General features: G+C 48.8%; 1 protein-coding gene across 7 annotated transcripts; it reads left to right on the forward strand.

Moving 5' to 3' along the window:
• The first annotated feature begins 463 nt into the window (after window positions 1-463).
• On the forward strand, window positions 464-21924 carry SMARCC2 (SWI/SNF related, matrix associated, actin dependent regulator of chromatin subfamily c member 2). 7 transcript variants are annotated; one of them, XM_036251183.1, is made up of 30 exons: window positions 464-685; window positions 2704-2823; window positions 3728-3813; window positions 4268-4349; window positions 4446-4538; window positions 5165-5234; window positions 5456-5525; window positions 6159-6234; window positions 6399-6530; window positions 6636-6751; window positions 7104-7228; window positions 8489-8548; window positions 8714-8751; window positions 9024-9154; window positions 9575-9646; window positions 12394-12507; window positions 12977-13130; window positions 13803-13895; window positions 14255-14374; window positions 14467-14529; window positions 14871-15129; window positions 15343-15504; window positions 15761-15825; window positions 16045-16180; window positions 16259-16425; window positions 17301-17435; window positions 18881-19259; window positions 19582-19665; window positions 19939-20004; window positions 20538-21924. In XM_036251183.1, the coding sequence occupies exons 1-30, from the start codon at window positions 575-577 to the stop codon at window positions 20612-20614; spliced, it is 3456 nt and encodes a 1151-aa protein (XP_036107076.1). In that variant the 5' UTR covers window positions 464-574; the 3' UTR covers window positions 20615-21924. The 7 variants fall into 7 exon arrangements, with proteins under 7 accessions (XP_036107076.1, XP_036107078.1, XP_036107072.1 ...); XM_036251184.1 differs by having other exon boundaries at window positions 562-685; window positions 14258-14374; window positions 20538-21213; XM_036251185.1 differs by lacking the exon at window positions 19939-20004 and having other exon boundaries at window positions 545-685; window positions 20538-20961.
• The last annotated feature ends 192 nt before the right edge of the window (window positions 21925-22116 follow it).

Genomic DNA, 22116 nt, shown 5'->3' on the forward strand with positions numbered 1-22116 from the left:
TCCTCGGATTAAGGAGTGAGAAGGGGCGCTGGGACAAGGCGTTAGGGTGAGGGAGGGAGGCTCAGGAAGAGTTTAAACAGGTGACTCCTGGAGGCGGGTGAAAGGAAGGCACATCTTGGGGAAGGGTCTGGGGCTCTCTGGGATCAGGGGCTCCGAGGAGTGAGCAATGGACAAGGTGACGGCCCCTGAGAGCTGGGGACGCCTCGGGCGACGGGAGCGCCTTGGGGTGGAGTAGAGAGGTGCCACTTCCCGGGCTGAGAAGCCAAACAAGAAAAGGCTTCGCGTCAGGTCCAGAGCGATCTCTGGAGAGGGGGCGCCCCCGCCAGGAAACCACTTCTCCAAGGCTCCCGCCGCCGCCGCCGGGGAGGCCGCCCGGGTCGGTCCCGCTCCCGGCGCCCCGCCGCCGCCGCGCCCGGCCGGCCGGCAGGGGTCGCTGCGCAGGCCGGGGCCGGCCCAGGCGGCGGGAGGCGGCGGCCGCGGCGGCGGGAGGCGGGCGGAGGAGGCGGAGGAGGCGGGAGCTGAGCTGAGCGGGGCGGGCGGCGGCGGCGGCGGCGGCGGGCCCGAGCCCGAGAAGATGGCGGTGCGGAAGAAGGACGGCGGCCCCAACGTGAAGTACTACGAGGCCGCGGACACAGTGACCCAGTTCGACAACGTGCGGCTCTGGCTCGGCAAGAACTACAAGAAGGTACACGGGCAAGGCCGCGCGGGGGTCGGGGGCGGGACAAAGGGGCCACGGCCCCGCAGCCGCCCGGGATCCTGCCCACCCTTCGGCTGCCCGCGGGCCCTGGTGCAGCCCCAGCGCGCCCTCCGGCCCGCGCCCCTCCCCCAGCCTCTCACCGCCCCCCTCCGGCCTCCGATTCCAGCCCCCGCCTCCGCTGCTGCGCCCGCGGCCCCGTGTTTTCCTCCACTGCCCCGGCGGGCCCCGGTGCCAGCAGCCCACCCTCCTCTAAGCCGTCGCCTTCCGGGCTTTTCCGAGGGAGACGGCCGGGGTTGGACCGGGTGTCGACACCTCCCCCACACCGTGCCCGCCACAGTGCCCGCCAGAGCTCCCCACGGAGCCAGGTACCGGCAGGGCTGAGGCCTCCCTGGTGCTTTGTGTACGTTCAGAAAGCCGGAGGGTAAACAGCCACGGAGCAGGCCCTGGGCTGCTCCAGCAGCCTGAGAAAGTCCCCCACCCTGAGATCACCTGTCTCCACCGCTGTCTCCCACCTCCAGCCAAGGGGCAGCAGAACCTCTTTGAGAGCCAGAGCATAAGAGTTTCTTGGCAGCGACCTCTTCTCAAACCATTCCTCAGCTTCACAATGAAGTCACCCCACCACCTGGCCTCGAATTGCCCTGGGTTTGGGGTTCAGAGTCTTGGCCACTCTTTAAATCTCCATTCCCCCCACCCCATAACTGGAGATACTACGGTAGTGAACAAAGGGTTAAGAAACCTTACCTGTCTTTTCCAGAACCTCTTCCTGGTGTTGCCTTTGTCTTTAGGCCTTGTTGAAAGGAACATCTAAACGTATGGTTTTTCTCCGGAGATAGCCTCTTAGCCTCTGGTCTCACTACTCCCTGAAAGGGATTCTCTCTCCGGCTTCCCTGCAGCTCTCCCGTCCTTCCTGCCCAGCTTTGCAGCCGTCAGAAGTGTGATGAGTGGTTTAGGAAAACGCCCCTCTGATCCTGGTTATGAGCCTGTCCCTGCTCAGGTCTCTGGGTGTTAGGATCCTGACAAACAGCTGCTGGGTCTGTGGATTGTCTGTACCCCTGTGTTAGGCTCTGGTTCCTTTGACCTTTTGGAAGGGAGATCAGTCTGGGGGCTTAGTCTCTGGCCTTGGGGACATTGATTGACAGCCTGTGACCTGGTTCAGCTTTCAAGCTCTTAGCTTTTTGTCATTTACCTTTTCCTTCAGGGATCTCTTTACACCTCCCACTGAGGAGCACTCTTCTCCGTCATTAGGGTTGAGGAAACAGGGTCAAAAGGTAAAGAGAAAGTTAGCCTCCTGGCTCAGTATTAAATTAGAACAGAAGGCAAGGGTGCTAGGTAGCATAATATGGAAATGGTTAAGAATGCCCAGGGTTACTTGTTTCAGCTAAGATTTCCTCAGAAAAGACAGATGTGGTCTTGTTTTCCACCAGGCTGGGTAGTAGCTGGTCCTTCCCATCCAGGGGGCCCTGCAAAGACATCTGTACCCTGTTTCTAGCAGAAGCAGAATGCACAAGCTCACTGTTTTCCCAAGTTTACTCTCTGTCTGTCCTACCTCACTTTCTTGCACCTTTCTTATTAAGCCACATTATAGGGGGAATCTTGGCTTTCCACAGTTACCCCCAAGAAATACACTGTTGTCTCACTTAGAGCCTTATAGGTATTGCTTCCATGGCCTAAACTCAGGGAACCTTTAGAATTTTACAACCCTCAGGTAGAGATCAGAATCCTGCAACTCCAATGTCAGGGTGTAGCTGAGGAAGAGTAAGAAGCCCCCTTTACCCCAGTACCCAGCACTGGCAGCCTGGGCTGGGGGCAGCAGAATTGCAACTTCCTGATGAGGGGTGTAGAGGGCCTCCCTTCTGCCATTCTCTTTGTAGAAACTAGACATGTGGGGGAAGAAGATACAATTTTCTCTGCCCCCAGGTGTTTCCAGATCTCCTGGGGGAAGAAAAAAGGAAGTGGTGGACAATTTATCTGGGGTCTTTTTCTTTTCTTTCCCTCTGTTTCCCCAGTATATACAAGCGGAACCACCCACCAACAAGTCTCTGTCTAGCCTGGTTGTACAGTTGCTACAATTTCAGGAAGAAGTTTTTGGCAAACATGTCAGCAATGCACCGCTCACTAAACTACCGGTGAGTGCAAAAGCCAGGGGATGAATCCTTAAAATTGAAGAGGGAGGGGTTTTGTTTTGTTTTTTCTAAATTTCATAATTTTTTAGGTTTGGGTAATTTTTTACCATCCCTATCCTTGATCAGGGCATTGCTGCCTTAGCCGAGTCCCCAATTTATCAGTCCCTTTGTCTTAGTAATACTTTGTGCAACAGGTTATTTCAGAGTGTGCGAGCTTGGTGCATGAAACTCTCATGGCATGTTTAAAATGGTATGACATTCGGATTTGCACAAGCTTATATTCACATCCTGGCTCTGCCATTTGGTGTCTTTGTGACTTGGACAAGCAGTTTAAACCCTTTGCATCTCTAGATGATTTCTTCATCTCTAGATAGGATTAATATATGTACATTGTAGGGTTTCTGTAATGGTCAGTGAGATAATCCAGTAAGTTCTTGGCGCAGAGTGGGACTTTGTGAATTTTGGTTTCTTTCTCTCCCCTCTTGCCCTGGCCGGTTTGGCTCAGCGGTTGGAGCGTCCGCCTGCGGTCTGGAGAGACCCGGGTTCAGTTCCCGCTAAGGGCATGTACTTGGTTGCAGTTTGTCCCTGGCCCTGGTTGGTCGTGCAGTGGCAGCCACTCGATGTGTCCCTTTCACATCGATGTTTCCCTCTGTCTCTCTTCCTCTCTCTCCCTCCCACTCTATCTGTACAAAAAATGGAAAAATGTCCTCGGGTGAGGATAAAAAAAATTAAAAAAAAAAATCTTTCTCTCCCCCCTTCTAGGCTACATGATACAAAGGCACAGGGGTTAAAGAATTTCAGCTTTGAGAGGGAGATCACTTCAGCATGGGATTTTGTGAAAGGATTAAGTAATAAGAAAAGTTAGGATGTAACTTTTACATACTTCTTCCCTGTCTCAATTTTGTAGATCAAATGTTTCCTAGATTTCAAAGCAGGAGGCTCCCTGTGCCACATACTTGCAGCTGCCTACAAATTCAAGAGTGACCAGGGATGGTGAGATGCCCTCTCTCTATGCTTTTTACATTTAGTTTAGAGGGAGTTTCCCCCTTCTGATTCCTCGAGGTTTTTCTGGGGTGGCAGAGCTTAGGTAGACATTCTTATGAATCTCTTACTTTGCTAGGTCAGTCACTAAGCCTGACTTGCTAGGCCAGAAAAATGGCTGGGAGTCAGAGCCAAATAGCCTCCAAGGGTGAGTGAGTACATGTATGTGCATCAGTATGTGTTTTGCAGAGGAAAAAGGATTCCTAGGTTGGCACCTCAAACTTTGCTTTGTCCCTCGGAATAAGTACAAAGTGAGTTGAGATCAGTGAACCCCAGATTCTAGGCAATTTTGGCAACAGCTGTGAGCAGGATTGATTCCTAATTTCCCATGTTAAAAAGTCACGTACCCTAACCTCATCCCCAGACCTAAGTTATACCACTCACTAGATTATTGCCTCTTCACAAGGCGGCGTTACGACTTCCAGAACCCATCACGCATGGACCGCAACGTGGAAATGTTCATGACCATTGAGAAGTCCTTGGTACAGGTACTAGTCAAGAACCTCCCCATCCATCTGCCTTCCCTCGGTGGGAATCGAGAACACACCTCCCCGATAATCTCCATCTATTTCTTCTCCCCACAGAATAATTGCCTGTCTCGACCAAACATTTTTCTGTGCCCAGAAATTGAACCCAAACTGCTTGGAAAATTAAAGGACATTATCAAGAGACACCAGGTGAGTGGGTGGGTCAGGAGAGGTTTTGGAAACTCCATGACTCTTTTCCTGATGTTTTCCATTCAATAAACAGCCCTGAGGGGCCATGTTTTCTACTGCAGAGGTGCCTCTATCTACTTGGAAAATGACTAGACTTGAAGCCTTGAGCCACTCTTTCTCTGTCTGCTCCTCCCATTTCCCAGTCTTGACAGGTTTGGATCACTGTTCCTAGAGACTATCTTGCCCTGGGTGGGGGGGAAGCATTTACTTCCACTGAACTGGAGATTGCCTGATTTCAGAGAAATGAAATCTTTGCTCTTTGGAACTCTAGAATAACAAGCAGATATTATTGCTAGAGACACACAGTCAACTTTACATTTTCCATGTGTAGATTATTTACTCAGAGAGATTATCTGTAGCCATTTTTAATTCTTTGACTTTTCTCCATTCTTAGCACAATCCCAGCTATTTCCCTCTGCCACTCAGCTGGTGTGTGCTTAGCAGAGATTGCAAACTAACTCTAATACAATTCTGAGCAAAATATGATTAGGAAGGCAGATCTGTGGTTAAATCTTATTTTGGTTTATTTATATCCCTGAGTAATTTAGAAGGCACTATATTTACCTGCTTCTTTTTGTGCCATCCAGGGAACAGTCACCGAGGATAAGAACAATGCCTCCCATGTTGTGTATCCTGTCCCAGGGAACCTGGAAGAAGGTGAGACCTGGCTTTTCCTGGTCACTGCAGTGATTGGCTTAGACCAGGAGGTGGAGGACTGCTCAGATCCCATGTGGTGCCTGGGCTTCTCCTTTCAACTCTTAAGTTTTCCTACCATCTTGCATTCCTATTTCCACGTCCACTCCTACAGTAGGAGTTGTATACAGAGTTATTTTTTTGTACCCCATTAGCTTATATCCCTGCTCTGTCTCTATCCTCAGAGGAATGGGTACGACCAGTCATGAAGAGGGATAAGCAGGTTCTTCTGCACTGGGGCTATTATCCTGACAGGTGAGGATGGATTCCTGGGGCAGGTATAAGTACAAGAGCCAGACTGAGAAGCATTAGAACACGTAACAAAGCAAAAAGAATGATTTTGGGAGATAGTTTGGGTTTTTTTATTTTATTTTTTACTTTGTTATCTTTTGGGGTTATATTTAGGTTTGTTAATTTTGTTCTCCTATTATTCGAATCCTCTGTCTTGGGGGAGGTTTGTACTTATTGAACAAGGCAGGAGGATTAAAGGATTGGGGCTTTACATTGAAATGATTATCCCAGTTTAATTTTTCATAAGTAAATACTAGAAATAATCAACTGCAAAAAGTAGTATATAAAATAACTCTAATATCATTGAAATTATACAAAAACAAATAATACAGAAAATAGTTACTGGGAAAAAAACATATACTGAATGTGACAGTAGTTGTGTTAGGGTAATCCTTTTTTTATTGAAAAATTTTGTAATTGTTTTTATTTATAATGAAGAGAATCCCAATATTAACTGGGAAAATAATTATACCAGAAAAAAAAGAATAACCCAACAACACAATACTTTTTGTACGTGGAGAAGGTAAAAGATTTGCACTTTCCTTTTCCACAACTCTATCTCATTGATTCTGCTTCACGCTGAATTTCCCATGGCAGTTACGACACATGGATCCCAGCTAGTGAAATTGAAGCATCTGTGGAAGATGCTCCAACTCCTGAGAAACCTAGGAAGGTGAGCTTTTCTTGTCCCCCTGCCCCCCAAAAAATGATGCCAGGACCAGACCACTCTGGAGGTGAAGCAGCGGCTTCTGTGCCCTTGCCCTTTCTGTTAAGGGCCCCCAGACAGAGCTGTGGCTTCCAGGCTTCTCTCCAGTACAGTCTGCCTTTGTACTTTAGGTTCATGCAAAGTGGATCCTGGACACAGACACCTTCAATGAATGGATGAATGAGGAAGACTATGAAGTAAATGATGACAAAAACCCTGTCTCCCGCCGAAAGAAGATTTCAGCCAAGACATTGACAGATGAGGTGAAAATTCCCCTTCTTTCTTCCTTGAATCTTTAGCATAAGTTTTGGAATAAGTCTTCACTGGAGTTTATTGGCTGACATTTGTCCCAATTCCCCAACCTGCAGGTGAACAGCCCAGATTCAGATCGACGAGACAAGAAGGGGGGGAACTATAAGAAGAGGAAGCGCTCCCCCTCTCCTTCACCAACCCCAGAAGCTAAGAAGAAAAATGCTAAGAAAGGGTATGCCAGCCCCTAACTTGCCCCTGCCTTCACTGTTCTCTCCACACCATGTTGGAGGAATGGACTCATTCCTTCCCATAGCCACCTGACCCTTCCCTACCAGTCTTCTGAGAGGGAAGATGAGGTCTTCTTTAGCTGCCCAGTTGTTAGTTCTAGTCCCAGGCACTAGTAAACTCAACGAGAGCTTCGTCTCCAAATGAAAACCTTGGCCACTTCCCATTACTCTGAGGTGATTGGTTTCTGTGTTTGCTCAGTTCTGCTTCTCTCTTGCTTCCCTTCCCTTGAACTTGAACTTCCAGGGACTCCTTGTCCAAGGATGACTGGGTTCTCTTTCACTCTCCTTCCTTCCCAGTCCCTCAACACCTTACACCAAGTCCAAGCGTGGCCACAGAGAAGAGGAGCAAGAAGACCTAACAAAGGACATGGATGAGCCCTCACCAGTCCCCAACGTAGAAGAGGTGACATTGCCCAAAACAGGTATGGGCCAGGCCTAGCTCCTGGGCCTGGCTGACCTGCCCCTACTCTGTCAAACCCCCTTAGTGGGCTGATTTCCTTGGCCTAGCTCCAGGTTTAGAGGTTCTTTCCATCACCATGGACAATCATCTAACTTCTCATCCATAACTAACTTGTGGACTGCTTTGTGCTTGACAGTAGTTGTCTCCAAACTCTTTTGTTGTTGATTGATTGATTTTAGAGAGAGAGAAACATCACTTTCTTGTTCCACTTAGTTATGCATTCATTGGTTGCTTCTTGTATGTGCTCTGACCAGGGATTGAACCCACAGTTGCATATCAGGACGATGTTCTAACCAAATGAGCCACCAGGGCTCTTTATACACTTTGATTTTGTACCCCGAACAGTAAGATATATTTGAGCATAAATTACGTACATAAACTATTATACCACTTCTTTTGGAACATTATAAATCACATGCAAACATTATCTAAAAATGGGAAAATGTAAAGGATAAGATTTTTAAAAAACAATATAAAGAGAAGTTCTGATATTCTCTGCCTGTATTCTAGTGGACCATCTTGTGCATCCTATGTGAGAACCCCATTTTGGAGACTACTGCTCTTCAGTACTGGTTACTATCTGTGTTCCATAGACTTGCCCCAAATGTATTTCCGCATATTTCAGGAGTAAGGTAAAGAGGGCCACTGAGAGAGAGGTTCTGGCTCCCACCCCCTAATCAGTCAGAGCAACTTTCTTCTCTGTCTGTGTTTTCTCCTCAGCTTTCGTGTGTGGATTCAGTTTGAGGAAAGTGTCTTCTGCTTTCTAAAAAAAAATTTTTTTTTTTTGTGGTACGTGCCCCTAGCAGGAACCAAACCTAGGACTCTCTGGTCCGCAGGCCGACGCTCAACCGCTGAGCCAAACTGGCCAGGGCTTTCTAAAATATTTAAGATCCAACCAGTCTTCTACAGACACTCTCTTAGTTCATTAAGAACTTATAGACACATGGGTGGATATAAGGGTCTATTGAAAACAAGAATGATTTATGAATAGCCATAGAGAATATGCTTCTCTATAGGAAAAAAAGTTAAATGAATTTCTGGTTGGGGAAGGGGAAAAAAGGGCAAGTGAGTTTCAAACCCTAGAATGATTGAGACTGGAGTAAGTTATTATGTTTTATGATCAGATAGAGAAAGTATTTGGAAAAAGTGAGATCTTTAGAACTTAGCAGAGAGATAAGGGCCTGATTTAGAAACTGTCTGATAAAATGACTCTCTCTGGCAGTCAACACTAAGAAGGACTCAGAGTCAGCCCCGGTCAAAGGAGGCACCATGACAGACTTGGGTAAGACGGGGAGCCTCAGGGCAGGGCAGTCAGAGCCCTACGGAGGGGAGGTTGGCTGCCACCTTCCTGCCGGGACCTGCCTGCTGGGGCTTTTCAGAAAATAGAGGACTCTTCTTCGCCCCTCCGGAGGCTTCAGCCTTATATCTTGCTGTCTGTGTCTTTCAGATGAACAGGAGGATGAAAGCATGGAGACCACGGGCAAGGTGGAGCCAGTTTAGAGAGGCCCTACCTCTCTATGTGATTCTGATTTGTGATTATACAGTTCTCTCTGCCCAGAACTTTCCCTGCCTGGACATTTCCCCCCTGGACTAATTCTACCTATTATTCAAAACTGACCCTTCTTGAGTCCTGAGGACCATAACTCTTCATTCCCACAATCACCTTTAGTGCCCACATTTCTGGGGTATGGGAGAAGCAGGGGGTTTCTAGGGGCAAAATGAGAATGCTGAGTGTCTAGCAGCCTCTGTACTCATAGGATGAGGATGAAAACAGTACGGGGAACAAGGGGGAGCAGACCAAGAACCCGGACCTGCATGAGGACAACGTAACTGAACAGACCCACCACATCATCATTCCTAGCTATGCAGCCTGGTTTGATTATAACAGGTATTGTTGCTCCAACTTCTCTCACTAAATCCTTCGTGCTTCCTGGGGTCAGTGTGTTGTTCCTCCTCCTCCGCTGAATTAGTTATTTCATCCTCAAGCAGATTGACTGGGATACACTTCAATTTTAGGGGAGCCCTGGCCGGTTTGGCTCAGCGGTTGGAGAGTCAGCCTGCGGACCAGAGAGTCCCGGGTTTGGTTTCCGCTAAGGGCATGTACAAAACAAACAAACAAACAAACAAACAAACAATTTTAGGGGAGCCCTGGCAGGAAGTTTTCCCCAAGCATCTAATTCCTTCCTGCTGTCTCCAACTGTTTGCCTAACCTTAACCCTAACCCTAACCTCACCTTCTAGGCTTTTCCTCTCTTTGGGGCTCCCATTCCTCCACTAGTGCCTTCTGAATCCACTGGCTTCTCTTGCAGTGTTCATGCCATTGAGCGGCGGGCTCTGCCTGAGTTCTTCAACGGCAAGAACAAGTCCAAGACTCCAGAAATGTAAGGAAATCTCAGCTCATGAGTCTCTTTCTCAGCTCATGAGTCCCCGTTTACTCTTCCTGATTCAACAGCATTGTTTTTTGATTTGTTTTTTTGTTAATCCTCACTCGAGGATCTTTTATCCATTGATTCTTAGAGACTGGAGGGAGGGGGAAGAGAGAGAAACATCAATGTGAGAGAGACACATTAATTGGTTGCCTCCTGCACACGTCCCAATAGGGCTGGAAATCAAACCTGCAATCCAGGTGTGTACACTTGACCAGGAGTTGAACCGGAATCCCTTCAGTCTGTGGGCTGATGCTCTAACCACTGAGCAAACTGGCCAGGGCCCAGCAACATCCAGTTTAGCAAACATTTGAGTTGTTCCATGAGCCAGGCACTTGTGCAAGGCTTTTAAGATGGGATCACTGTCCCCTGGCAGCCCCAGCCCAGCACTGTGACCACAGTAGCATGCTCTCAGGATTTGCCCAGTGGCCATATAAGCCTGCGCTTCTATACAAAACAAGTACCTGCTCCAGTTTCTCCATTTCTTTTTTTCTTTTTTTTTTAATCCTCACCCAAGGACATTTTTGCATTTATCTTCAGATAGAGCAGGAGGGAGAGGGGTGGGAAGAAAGAGAGAGAAACATCCACGTGAGAGAGACACATTGAGTGGTTGCTACCCCCACAACCCCAACGGGGGCCAGGGACAAACTGCAACTGAGGTACGTGCCCTTAGCGGGAACCGAACCCAGGACTTTCTGGTCTCCAGGCGAATGCTCTAACCACTGAGCAAAACCGGCCAGGGCAAGTTCCTCCATTTCTTTTAACAGGGTACTGTCTTTCGGTCCATAATCACTGATGTCCAAAATGCACATATCCCTAGCATAAGTAATACCTTTGACTAAAATGTTAGTGACAATTACCAGGCTGGTCCCTCAGAGAAGATTTTGATAGAAAAATGAGAGGAAAAACTATTATTAAGACCCCACTCTATGAATTAAGGGGTAGAGAGGGCTCTCTGGAGAGAAGTGTTAGCTAAAGTTCAGGCCGGCAGCTTGGAAGTCTTCGTCTCCTTCAGGGTATTGCCTCAAACCTGCTTGGCTTTGGGTGAGACTTGGCAGTCATCTCTGATTAAGGGATGCTGCAGGATCAGTGTCACGATGAGATGGTGAGACTGGGTGCTGAACCAAGGTGCCCTGAGAACCCAGTGAGCTTATGTCCTACCTGTCCTTAGCTTCCCCACTCTGGGGCCATCTTCCCTTCCTATGATGTTTCTTTTCCTGTAGGCTGGTATGCTGCTTTCCTCCTCTTCCTTTCCTGGGGAAAGCAGTGTGTGAAGAAGCCTTGCTCTCTCCAGGGGAAAAGGAAGTAGTGACCAGGCGACATGAGATCAACATGATTGGCAGGCAGGGTTGGAATTGGAACTGTTCCACACTTTGCACTCTTGCTTTTTTTTAAATAGTGATATGTTTTGTTTTTATTGATATATATATATATATAGTATATATATATATATTTTTTTTTTAGAGTGAGAAGGGGAGAGGGAGAGAGAGAAAAACATCGATGAGAGAGAACATTGATTGGCCGCCTCCTACATGCCCTCCACTGGGAACTTGGCCCACAACCTGGGCATGTGCCCCAACCGGGAACTGAACCAGCAGCCTCTTGGTGCATGGGTTGATGCTCAACCACTGAGCCACACCAGCTGGGCTGTTTTGTTTTTTGATCTGGAGATAAACCAAATTCATCAGGAAGAGAGAATCATAGATTTTAAGATCTGGAAGAAATTTTATAAGTTGTATAGTACTAACCACATTGAAAACTGACAAACTTGAGGCCTTTCAAGATGATGTGACTGGCAAAGAAAGGGCATAAAGCTATTTTTTTGGTGGCAAAACAGTATTTGAAATCATGTTTCCTAACTTATGCTTTTGGTATAAAATAGTAAAGATAATTGCCTATAGTTATTGAGAGCTTACTGTCTCCCAGGCACAATCCTAAATGTCCTCCATACATTGACTAATTTAATCTCCGCATCAGCTTTAGAGGAAGGTTATTATTATCTCCAGTTTACTGATTCAGAAACTGAGGTTTAGACAAGTTAAGTTATTTGTTTAAGGTCACACAGCTAGTAGGTAGTTAAACCGAGATCTGAATCCTTTAGTCTGGGTCATGGTCTCAAATTTTACACCATACCACACAACAGCTACCAATTTTTTGAGCTCCTACAATGTGCCTGGCACTATATTATATCTTCTCTTCATACCTTTCTAATCCTCACAGACACTCCATTTTATAGATGAGGAAAACTGAGAGGTAAAAATTTAAGTAACTTGCCTGAGGCCATCATGGTAGAACTGGGATTTGAACTTAGATCTATCCACGTTCAAAATATATTTTTTATACCATGTCATGCTGACTAGTTGGATATGTGGATATGGACCTCCCTTTAACATATGCATTTGAAAATATGCATATTTTTTTACTTTTTGATTCCTCATTTTAAAATTGGATGAATCATCCCCAAATACAGCCAAGGACATAATTCACTTAACTAAAAACCCATCAAGGAAAATGTCAGCAATGTTTGAGCCCCTGGCATCTAGCACATAGTAGACCCACGTTGTTTATTGAGTTGAATGGTCCACTCTTTTCTCTCTGTCACATAGGAGGAGTCATTAAGCTCCTTTATCATTTTTTTTGCCCTTCATCCCTCAGCAGACATTTATTTTTCTACCTCATTGTTCATCTCTCCTTCTTCTAAGCTACCTGGCGTATCGAAACTTCATGATCGACACTTACCGGCTGAACCCCCAAGAGTATCTCACTTCCACTGCCTGCCGCAGGAACCTGGCGGGTGATGTCTGTGCCATCATGAGGTGAGTTTTGCAGCTGAGAGGAAGAGGGTACGTCAGGATGTCTGCCCACAGATGTCTTTTGGCAAAAATAGAGATGCCAGCAAGGAACATAGGGGAACAAGCAGGAAAAAATCTCTAGAGCAAGGTTAAGTTCAGGCTTGGGTTGTGAGTGACTGAGGGAATGGCAATGGCTCTTTGATGAGCGGAAGAAAGGAGAAAGAGTACATATGTGGTTGAAGGATCCTGGTTCGATTTTACTGGCTGTCCAGGAAGAGAGGTTTAGTAGATGGGTGAGTATGAAGAGAGGTCCTGTCTGAGACGTAGTCTTGGCATTTACGTGGTGGGAAGAGATGACATTTCCCAGGGAGGAGAGTGAGCAGAGAGAAGAGGGACGGGGAGAGGGAGCCTTAGGCTCCCACCTCTGCCCTCAGCTCTATTCATGCAGTTTTCTGGTTGTCCCATGACCCTATTTCTGTCTGTCTCCTCACAGGGTCCACGCCTTCCTAGAACAGTGGGGTCTTATTAACTACCAGGTGGATGCTGAGAGTCGACCAACCCCAATGGGGCCTCCACCCACCTCTCACTTTCATGTCTTGGCGGACACACCCTCAGGGCTGGTGCCTCTGCAGCCCAAGACCCCACAGGTAGGATGAGGGGCTGCAGGGACAAGTGGGGGTGGGTAAAATTGGGCTCCTTTGGACTTTTCTTTTTCTGGTTTTTTAGGGTAATGGTTCAGGAGTGTTTTGAGGCTTCCTCCTTTTCCATGGGATGCACAGGGCAACAGGAATCAGCCCCAGGTGTTTAGCAACCTCTCAGCCTCTGTACCTAAGACTGCGAGGACTTGCTGAGGGAGAAGAAATGTTCCTTGTTCCCAAGGAGCAGACTAATGTAGGGGATGGAGCAGATAGAGAAAAATGGTTAAAATTCAGTTGCATGATTTTTTTTTAGCTTTTATCATGTTTCCAATATTTTTTCATTTTTGCTTCACAGTTATTATCACTTCCATTTTTCCACTTCCATTTCATACATTACAGAAATTAAGGGGAGAAAGGTTATGTGGCTTGCCCAAGGTTATTGAGTACTAAATCTAGGACTAGAACCTAATTGTCCAGCTCCTAAGAGAGCCTGTAAAGATATATGTGAATACAAGTGGATAGCATGCCACTACAGATCTAATTAATTATTGAGGGAACATTGAACAGTGGCATGAGTGCCCCCAGAGCTTGCGGACCACCCAGCATTTGGTCTTGAGGCCTCTAGGGCCTTGGCCTGGTATTTCCTGCCCAGCCTCCATGACGTCAAGCTCTGTCCCCCAGGGCCGCCAGGTTGATGCTGATACCAAGGCTGGGCGCAAGGGCAAAGAGCTGGATGACCTGGTGCCAGAGACTGCTAAGGGCAAGCCAGAGCTGGTAGGTGGGGGTGTAGACCCTGCTGGGCTTCTTATTTGCCCCTTTATTGGGGGGCCCCTGCATGGGAAGAAGAAACATGAGAGCAGAGGAGCTACAGCAGTGAGGGAGGAAGTCCTGCCCAGGGGTGTCCCTGGTTTGGGAAGGAAGCTCCTTCTGTCTTCTCTTCTCTTCTCTTCTCTTCTCTTCTCTTCTCTTCTCTTCTCTTCTCTTCTCTTCTCTTCTCTTCTCTTCTCTTCTCTTCTCTTCTCTTCTCTTCTTTCCTCTTTCTCTCTCTTCCTCTCTCTCTCTCTCCTTCTCTCTCTCTCCTCCTGGCTCCTGGTGGTTATTTGTACTCACCTTTTCTTTCCTTCCACAAATAGCAGACCTCTGCTTCCCAACAAATGCTCAACTTTCCTGACAAAGGCAAAGAGAAACCAACAGACATGCAGAACTTTGGGCTACGCACAGACATGTACACAAAGAAGAATGTTCCCTCCAAGGTATGGAGGTGTGGGGTGACTTGGGGCTAGAATGCCTTCACTTCTCAGAGGTAAAGGCTTCTCTCTCTGACTTGCCTGTATTTCCCCCATAGAGCAAAGCTGCGGCCAGTGCCACTCGAGAGTGGACAGAACAGGAGACCCTGCTACTCCTGGAGGTAATTAGGGCAAGGAAAAGAGAGGCCTACAAAAACAGAAGTGGCCAGGGTGCCAGGCGCACTCATGAGTGGGGCGAGTGTGATCTTGCCTCAGTCTCTTCTCCTTCCCAATGCCTGTCGCACCTGCCCCAGGGAACCAGCTCTGGGCCAGAGTTTTGGGCCATTTCCTTAACTCCATATCCTTTCTTAGTGCTACTTGGAAGTTCCTTTTGGACCCAGCAGAGTCACAAATACCACAAACAGAGAGCTTTGAAGCCAGCTATCCTTAGTAAGATGGGGGGAGTTGACCTTCAAGGAAAGTGGCTAAGTAAGCGAAGTTGTGTCTCCACCACCACCACCAGGCCCTGGAAATGTACAAAGACGACTGGAACAAAGTGTCTGAGCACGTGGGAAGCCGCACGCAGGACGAGTGCATCTTGCATTTTCTTCGTCTTCCCATTGAAGACCCGTACCTGGAGGACTCAGAGGCCTCTCTAGGCCCCCTGGCCTACCAGCCCATCCCCTTCAGTCAGTCAGGCAACCCTGTTATGAGCACTGTTGCCTTCCTGGCCTCCGTTGTTGATCCTCGAGTCGCCTCTGCTGCTGCAAAGTCAGCTCTAGGTAATGTGGCCTTCTTAGTTTGCATTTGAAGGACTGCTTACTCAGACCATGAGACCCCCTCAAGTTTGGCTGCCTTACTGGCGTTGTCTTCTGCTGGTATCAGCCCAGGCCCTGGCTCCATGCTGGTCTGAATGAAGAGGTGGGCCCTCACTGGGGTAGCCAGAACTGCCTACTTGCCCCCACTCCCAGCCTCCTCCTCTCTGGATCTTGCAGAGGAGTTTTCCAAAATGAAGGAAGAGGTACCCACAGCCTTGGTAGAGGCCCATGTTCGGAAAGTGGAAGAAGCAGCCAAAGTGACAGGCAAGGCAGACCCCGCCTTTGGTCTGGAAAGTAGTGGTATTGCCGGAACCACCTCTGATGAGCCTGAACGGATTGGTAAGGCTGCAAGTTCCCAGATTTCTCCCCTTCCACCTGGCCTCCCTCTGCCATCCCTGCCTCGGTTGGCCTCAGAACACAAGACAAATGGGAGATTGGTGGGGTTTTTATTTTCCCCAGGACTTTACCTTAGGAACCATGGCTCCCTATTGTTCCTCTCACTGAGATTTTGGCTAGGAAAAGGGGCTATGGGTAAAGTGTTGTAGAAACAGACTCTGTATCAGCCATTTCCCATTTCATCTTCCCACGGGCCCAGAGGAGAGCGGGACTGATGAAGCGCGGGCAGAGGGCCAAGCCACAGAGGAGAAGAAGGAGCCCAAGGTATAGCGGGATTGACCTGGGCCGGGAAGGTGGAGGGGCAGGCATGGCATTGTGTGATGGGGACCTGGCTTAGTCCAGCTCAGGCAGGCAAGGGCTGGGCTTCTCCTGGAGCCAGACTACCTCCCATGTAAGAGATGTGAATTCATTTCCCAGTCTGGACCCATTATGTGAGAATCAGCCACCCTGATGTCCTCTACTTTTCTTTCCCTGGGACTCCAGGAACCCCGAGAAGGAGTTGGGGCTGTAGAGGAAGAAGCAAAGGAGAAGACCAGCGAGGCTCCCAAGAAGGATGAAGAGAAAGGGAAAGAAGGTGATAGTGAGAAGGAGTCAGAGAAGAGCGATGGGGACCCCACAGGTGAGCCCCCCAGCATGGTGGTTAAGTCCAGGAGAGAGAAGGGAGGCTGTGGGACTAACAACCCTGTTCCTGGCCCAGTTGACCCTGAGAAGGAGAAGGAGCCAAAGGAGGGGCAGGAGGAAGTGCTGAAGGAAGTGGTGGAGTCGGAGGGGGAAAGGAAGACCAAGGTGGAGAGGGACATTGGTGAGGGCAACCTGTCCACCGCTGCCGCTGCCGCCCTGGCCGCCGCTGCTGTGAAGGCCAAGGTGAGGCCGAGACCAGAAGACCCGTGAAGGAGATTCCCCTTCCCTGATCTCACTTCACCTGGAGGAAATCCTTCCTTGCTCGTCCCTTAAATAATGCTGGCCATTTCCTTTTCCTTTTGCTCCTAAGAGGGAGAGTTGGTCATCGCTATTCTAAGCTTTTTAAAGCTTTTACCACCCTCTGATTATTTGACCTTGTCTTATCCTTTGCCACACTTCATTTTTCTTCATTTTCTTTTAAAAATAGCAAGCCTATGTTACTATCTGGGTTGTGACCACAGCAAGTTCGTTCATTTTTTTTTAAATGTGATTTTATTGATTATTTAGAGAGAAAGATAAAAACTTCTATCGGCTGCCTCCTGCAGGACTCCCTCTGGGGATCAAGCCCTCAACCTGGGCATGTGCCCTGACCGGGAATTGAACCAGGACCTCTCAGTCCATGGGACAATGCTCATTCCACTGAGCCACACTGGCTGGGCAGCAAGTTCTTTCTTTCTTTTTTTAATTCCTCACTCAAGAATATTTTTCCATTGTTTTTTGTTTATTTGTTTTTGTTTGTTAGATAGAGTGGGAGGGAGGGAAGAAGAGGGGGGGAGAGAGAGAAAAACTGATGTGAGAGAAACACATCGACTGGCCGCCTCCCACATGACCCCAACCGGGGCCAGGAATCAAACTCAAAACCAGGGTATGTGTTCTTCACTGGGAATCGAACCCAAGACTCTTTGGTCCATAGGCCGACGCTCTGACTGCTGAGCCAAATCGGCCAGGGCAGCAAGTTCTTTCTTAAAACTTGCCAGCCTCTGCCTTACCTTTCTCTGCCCTGGAATGTTTTTCACAGGGCCTTCCCGCTGACATGTCTTCCACCCCTCCTTCCCTAGCACTTGGCTGCTGTTGAGGAGAGGAAGATCAAATCTCTGGTGGCCCTCCTGGTAGAGACCCAGATGAAAAAGTTGGAAATCAAACTCCGGCACTTTGAGGAGCTGGAGACGATCATGGACCGGGAGCGAGAAGCAGTGAGTAACATCCCCTAGAGGGTCAGCCGAGCAGAAAGCCTGAGGCGGACAGGGCTTCCAAGCAAGAGTGGAGCAGCCCAAGCCAGGGCAGGAGGAGCCAGCCCCAGGTAGTTAAGGACAAGTGGCCCACAGGTGAAGCCTGGAACTGAGGTCCCACAGTCAGCTCCTCCATGGGGCAGAGATCCTAGTTCGTTTTCGATTGTTGCATCCCCAGGCCCTTGAATAGTGCTTGGCCTATAGTAAACTCTCAGTAGAGTTGAGTGCCTGAACCAGATTTAAGGCATGATAAGAGGGTAGAGGCTTTAGATCCGGGAGATGAACTTGGAAAGGGGATGGATGGACAAGGTATGGAAAACTTTGTCTTTGAGAAGTTGTAAAAAGAAATGGAAGACAGGGCCCCTATCCTCAGAGAATTTACAGTTTAATTAGAGACATCAAATATATACAGTATGGAGACATAAAAAACTGTTAATGCTTCAAGTATCGGACAAATTCAAATTAAGAAATTTCAAATCAAATATGTAAGTCCTGAGGAGATCATAGAATAAAGGCTAAAAGCTTAGTGACTAGTGAGTTGATCTGGGATGGCTCCCAAAGAATGGTGAGTTTTTAAATTTTTTTGTTAATCTTCACCCAAGGAAGTTTTTTTCGTAGATTTATTTAGAGTTGGGGGGGGGGGGGAGAATAAGAAACATCGATGTGAGAGAGAGACATCGATTGGCTGCTTCCCAGACAACCTTGACCAAGGCTGGGGATTGAACCTGCAACCCAGTTACATGCCCTTGACCTGGAATAGAACTTGCGATCCTTCGGTCCATGGGCCGATGCTCTAACCACTGAGCAAACCTGGCTGGGGTGAATGGTGAGTTTTTAGCCAATTTTTAAGGAAGAAAAGAACATAAATTGACAAGAGGACAGGAGGGGTTTTCCAAATTATTATTATTATTATTTTTTTTTAATCCTCACCTGAGGATATTTTTCTATTTTTTATTCAGATAGAGTGGGAAGGAGAGAGAGAGAGAGAAACATCGATGTGAAAGGGACACATCAAGTGGCTGCCACCCACACGACCAACCAGGGCTGGGGAAAAACTGCAACCGAAGTACATGCCCTTAGCGGAAACCAAACCCGGGTCTCTCTGGACTGCAGGCCGATGCTCTAACCGCTGAGCCAAACCAGCCAGGGTGGGCTTTCCAAATTATTGATGAGTACCAAGTTTTGGACCTGAAATGAGCAAGGGCTACCCCACAGATTATCATTGCTATGAGAAGCCATGTAGGCAGCCAGAAGATGGGAGGGGAAGAGGACACTCAAGCACTGAATTGAATTTGATGGGGAACCGCCAGAATGAGAGGCTGGGTTTGTCAGAAGACAAAGCAGGGAACAAGGTGTTTGCCTTTGGGATCTTCTGAACACGCATAACAGTACTCAATTGACACTGGCAGCTGGAGTATCAGAGGCAGCAGCTCCTGGCCGACAGACAAGCCTTCCACATGGAGCAGCTGAAGTATGCAGAGATGAGGGCTCGGCAGCAGCACTTCCAACAAATGCACCAACAGCAACAGCAGCCACCAGCCCTGCCCCCAGGCTCCCAGCCTATCCCACCTACAGGCGCTGCTGGCCCACCCACTGTCCACAGCTTGGCTATGGCTCCAGCCTCTGTGGCCCCAGCTCCTGCTGGCAGTGGGGCCCCTCCTGGAAGCTTGGGCCCTTCTGAACAGATTGGGCAGACAGGATCAACTGCAGGGCCACAGCAGCAGCAACCAGCTGGAGCCCCCCAACCTGGGGCAGTCCCGCCAGGGGTACCACCCCCTGGACCCCATGGTAAGTGGTGGGTTCTTGAAATCTTACTGGCTAGTGGGATCCAGGTGAATGTTCCAGGTTCCCTCGAAAGGGATACATGATAGAACTGTAGATAGAATTGGCTTCAGTTTCTATTGCTGGGCCCACCTCTTATATATCCCTAAACCAGCAGGGATCTCTCCCCAAACCCAGATCTTTGAAATTTTGCTCCAAAGATTTACCATTAATTCCAGCGTCAGGAAAAGGGAAGGTGGTGCCTAGGAGTGGCTAGATAATCCTCCCTATAAAAGTGAGTTGATACGTTCCGTCTCTAACCTTCTCAATCTCTCCTCTTTATTCCTAGGCCCCTCTCCGTTCCCCAATCAACAAACTCCTCCCTCAATGATGCCAGGGGCAGTGCCAGGCAGCGGGCACCCAGGCGTGGCGGGTAATGCTCCTTTGGGTTTGCCTTTTGGCATGCCGCCTCCTCCTCCTGCTCCATCCATCATCCCATTTGGTAGTCTAGCTGACTCCATCAGTATTAACCTTCCCCCTCCTCCTAACCTGCATGGGCATCACCACCATCTCCCGTTCGCCCCGGGCACTCTCCCCCCACCTAACCTGCCTGTGTCCATGGCGAACCCTCTACATCCTAACCTGCCGGCGACCACCACCATGCCATCTTCCTTGCCTCTCGGGCCGGGGCTCGGATCCGCCGCAGCCCAGAGCCCTGCCATTGTGGCAGCTGTTCAGGGCAACCTCCTGCCCAGTGCCAGCCCACTGCCAGGTGAGAAGGGTCCTGGAGGGAAAAGGGTGAGGGAGAGGGGTCCACATGGAGGGATGGAGGGCAAGTGGGGAAGGGCTCACGTACTTTTTGAGCGCTCTGGTAAAATTAGAATACAGGAGGAAGGGCCTCTCTGGCTGTCCTCCACCATGCCCCAGCCTGGCAGGTGCCACCTCTGGGATGACGTTGGGGCCTTTCACTGGTGGGTCACGGAGGAGTCTTGTGGCACAGAGCATCTCAGTTGTAAACTTGAAAAACAGCTACTTGATTGCATGATGATTGGCATCCCTTTGCTTGTCCCAGTCACGCTCAAATGCCCCATTTAGTGTTTCCTTGGGGACAGGAGGATGATTTGGGATCTATCAATTTTCCCACTGTGAGGTGGGAGGCATTGGGAAAAGGAAGTTGTACATTGTGGGTACCTCATTCATCTACCCACCCATTGCATGCCTTGCCCAGTTCTGTTTGTCCCGTGGTGGCCGCGTCAGGAGCCCTCTGTCCTGCTCACTCTGACTGATTCATCCCTTTCTCCACAGACCCAGGCACTCCCCTGCCTCCGGACCCCACAGCCCCGAGCCCAGGCACAGTCACCCCTGTGCCACCTCCACAGTGAGGAGCCAGACAGACATCTCTCTCTCTCGCCCCCCAATGGAGATCAAGGTTCCAGGAACAGCCCTCCCCCCACCACTGGGACCCTTCCCCAGCCTGGAGAGTTCATCACTACGTAAGGAAAGCTCTTCCTGCCCCCTCCAAAGCCCCTACTGTGCCTGTCAGGGGCATGCATTTTTATATCGGATTATTCAAGGACTTCTGTTTAAAAGATCTTTCTAATGTCTTGGAGAGAGGATAGGATGGGGATGCTGCCCTCAAAGGAAGGGCTGGGGGAAGGTGTTTATACAAGGTTCTAATTAACCACTTCTAAAGGTACACCCCCTCAAAACAACTGCATTTTTTATGGATGAAAAAAAATTAAGCCCTTTTAAAGGAAATAGAGTTTTTTTTTAAGCTGCATTGGAGCTTCCTCCACTCACTAAAAAAAAAAAATCCAGCTTTTACCTTTTTTGGAGGAGGGAGGTGACCGTTTTAGGAAATGGGAATTAATGTTCTGGACAGAGCTCTGGGGATAGAATAGGGTGCAGAACCTGTCTCCTCCAGCCCCTCCTTAGTGACGAAGTCAACTCAGAACCCCCTCAGCCACCCCACCCCACCCCACCCCATTTATTCCTACTAATCTCTCCTGCTGCTTCCTCAGTGTTGCCATTTCAGGCCACCCCAGCTCAGCCAATGACCCCTTTTCCTCTGAATGTCAGTTATGTGTTTTTAAGTCACTGATGTAGTTGCTGTCAGCATATGTGTATTTGGTGGGGAAACGTTTTTGGAGATTCCTGTGTTAGATAATAGAGGGCAGGGCATTCGGGGCTCTTCTTCCTCCCTGGGCTCTATCAGTGGGCTCCTAGACGACATGGAGAGGGCAGCTAGAAGATGGAAAGTTAAAAACCTGAAATTTTCAAAAAGCACTTAAGCACCTCCTTCTTATGACTCAGTGGATCATCCCCATAACCTCTTCCCTCCTCCACCAAGACTATCAGAATCTTGACTAGTAGCTAGGGGTTCCTGGGATTTGGAGGCAGTGGGGGCGGGGATGCCCAACCTAGGGTAGTGCTGACCCCCAGCTTGCAGCTCAGCTCCCCAGATTCCGGGGTCTCACATACCAGCTCTCCTCCCTTCTTCATCCTTGATGTGAAGGCAAATGTGATTCCAGGCTCCATCAATTCCTAGTCCCTCCCACCAGGCCCTTTGTTCCCCATGTCCCCATGTTTCTTTTCCTCTGCGTCTTGGCACCTTCCTTCTGTTCAAAAGTTTTCTGTAAATTTTCTCTTTTTTCTTTCTTTTTCTTTTTTATAAATTAATTTGCTTTCAGTTTTATCTTGTGGATGCCTTCTGTATTCTCTGACCTTTGGCTGTCAGGCAGTGGGGTCGGGCTGGGGCATCATTCCTCGAGTTCTTCCCAGGGGCATTCACTTAGGCCAACGAGGCACTAGGCCTCGAGACATTGGGCCTGTCTCCGACAGGCTACAGGCAATGTAGGAGCTGGGCAGAGGCTCTCACCTGCCC

Source organism: Molossus molossus, unplaced genomic scaffold (assembly GCF_014108415.1).
Source record: "Molossus molossus isolate mMolMol1 unplaced genomic scaffold, mMolMol1.p scaffold_m16_p_10, whole genome shotgun sequence".
NCBI lineage: Eukaryota > Metazoa > Chordata > Mammalia > Chiroptera > Molossidae > Molossus > Molossus molossus.

Excerpts from the sequence above, each read along its gene's own strand:
- SMARCC2 (XM_036251179.1), top strand. The coding sequence starts at position 575 with ATGGCGGTGCGGAAGAAGGACGGCGGCCCCAACGTGAAGTACTACGAG. Across the intron at positions 4,350-4,445 it reads TTGAGAAGTCCTTGGTACAG|AATAATTGCCTGTCTCGACC; the intron begins GTACTAGTCAAG and ends TTCTCCCCACAG. Across the intron at positions 12,508-12,976 it reads GATGTCTGTGCCATCATGAG|GGTCCACGCCTTCCTAGAAC; the intron begins GTGAGTTTTGCA and ends GTCTCCTCACAG.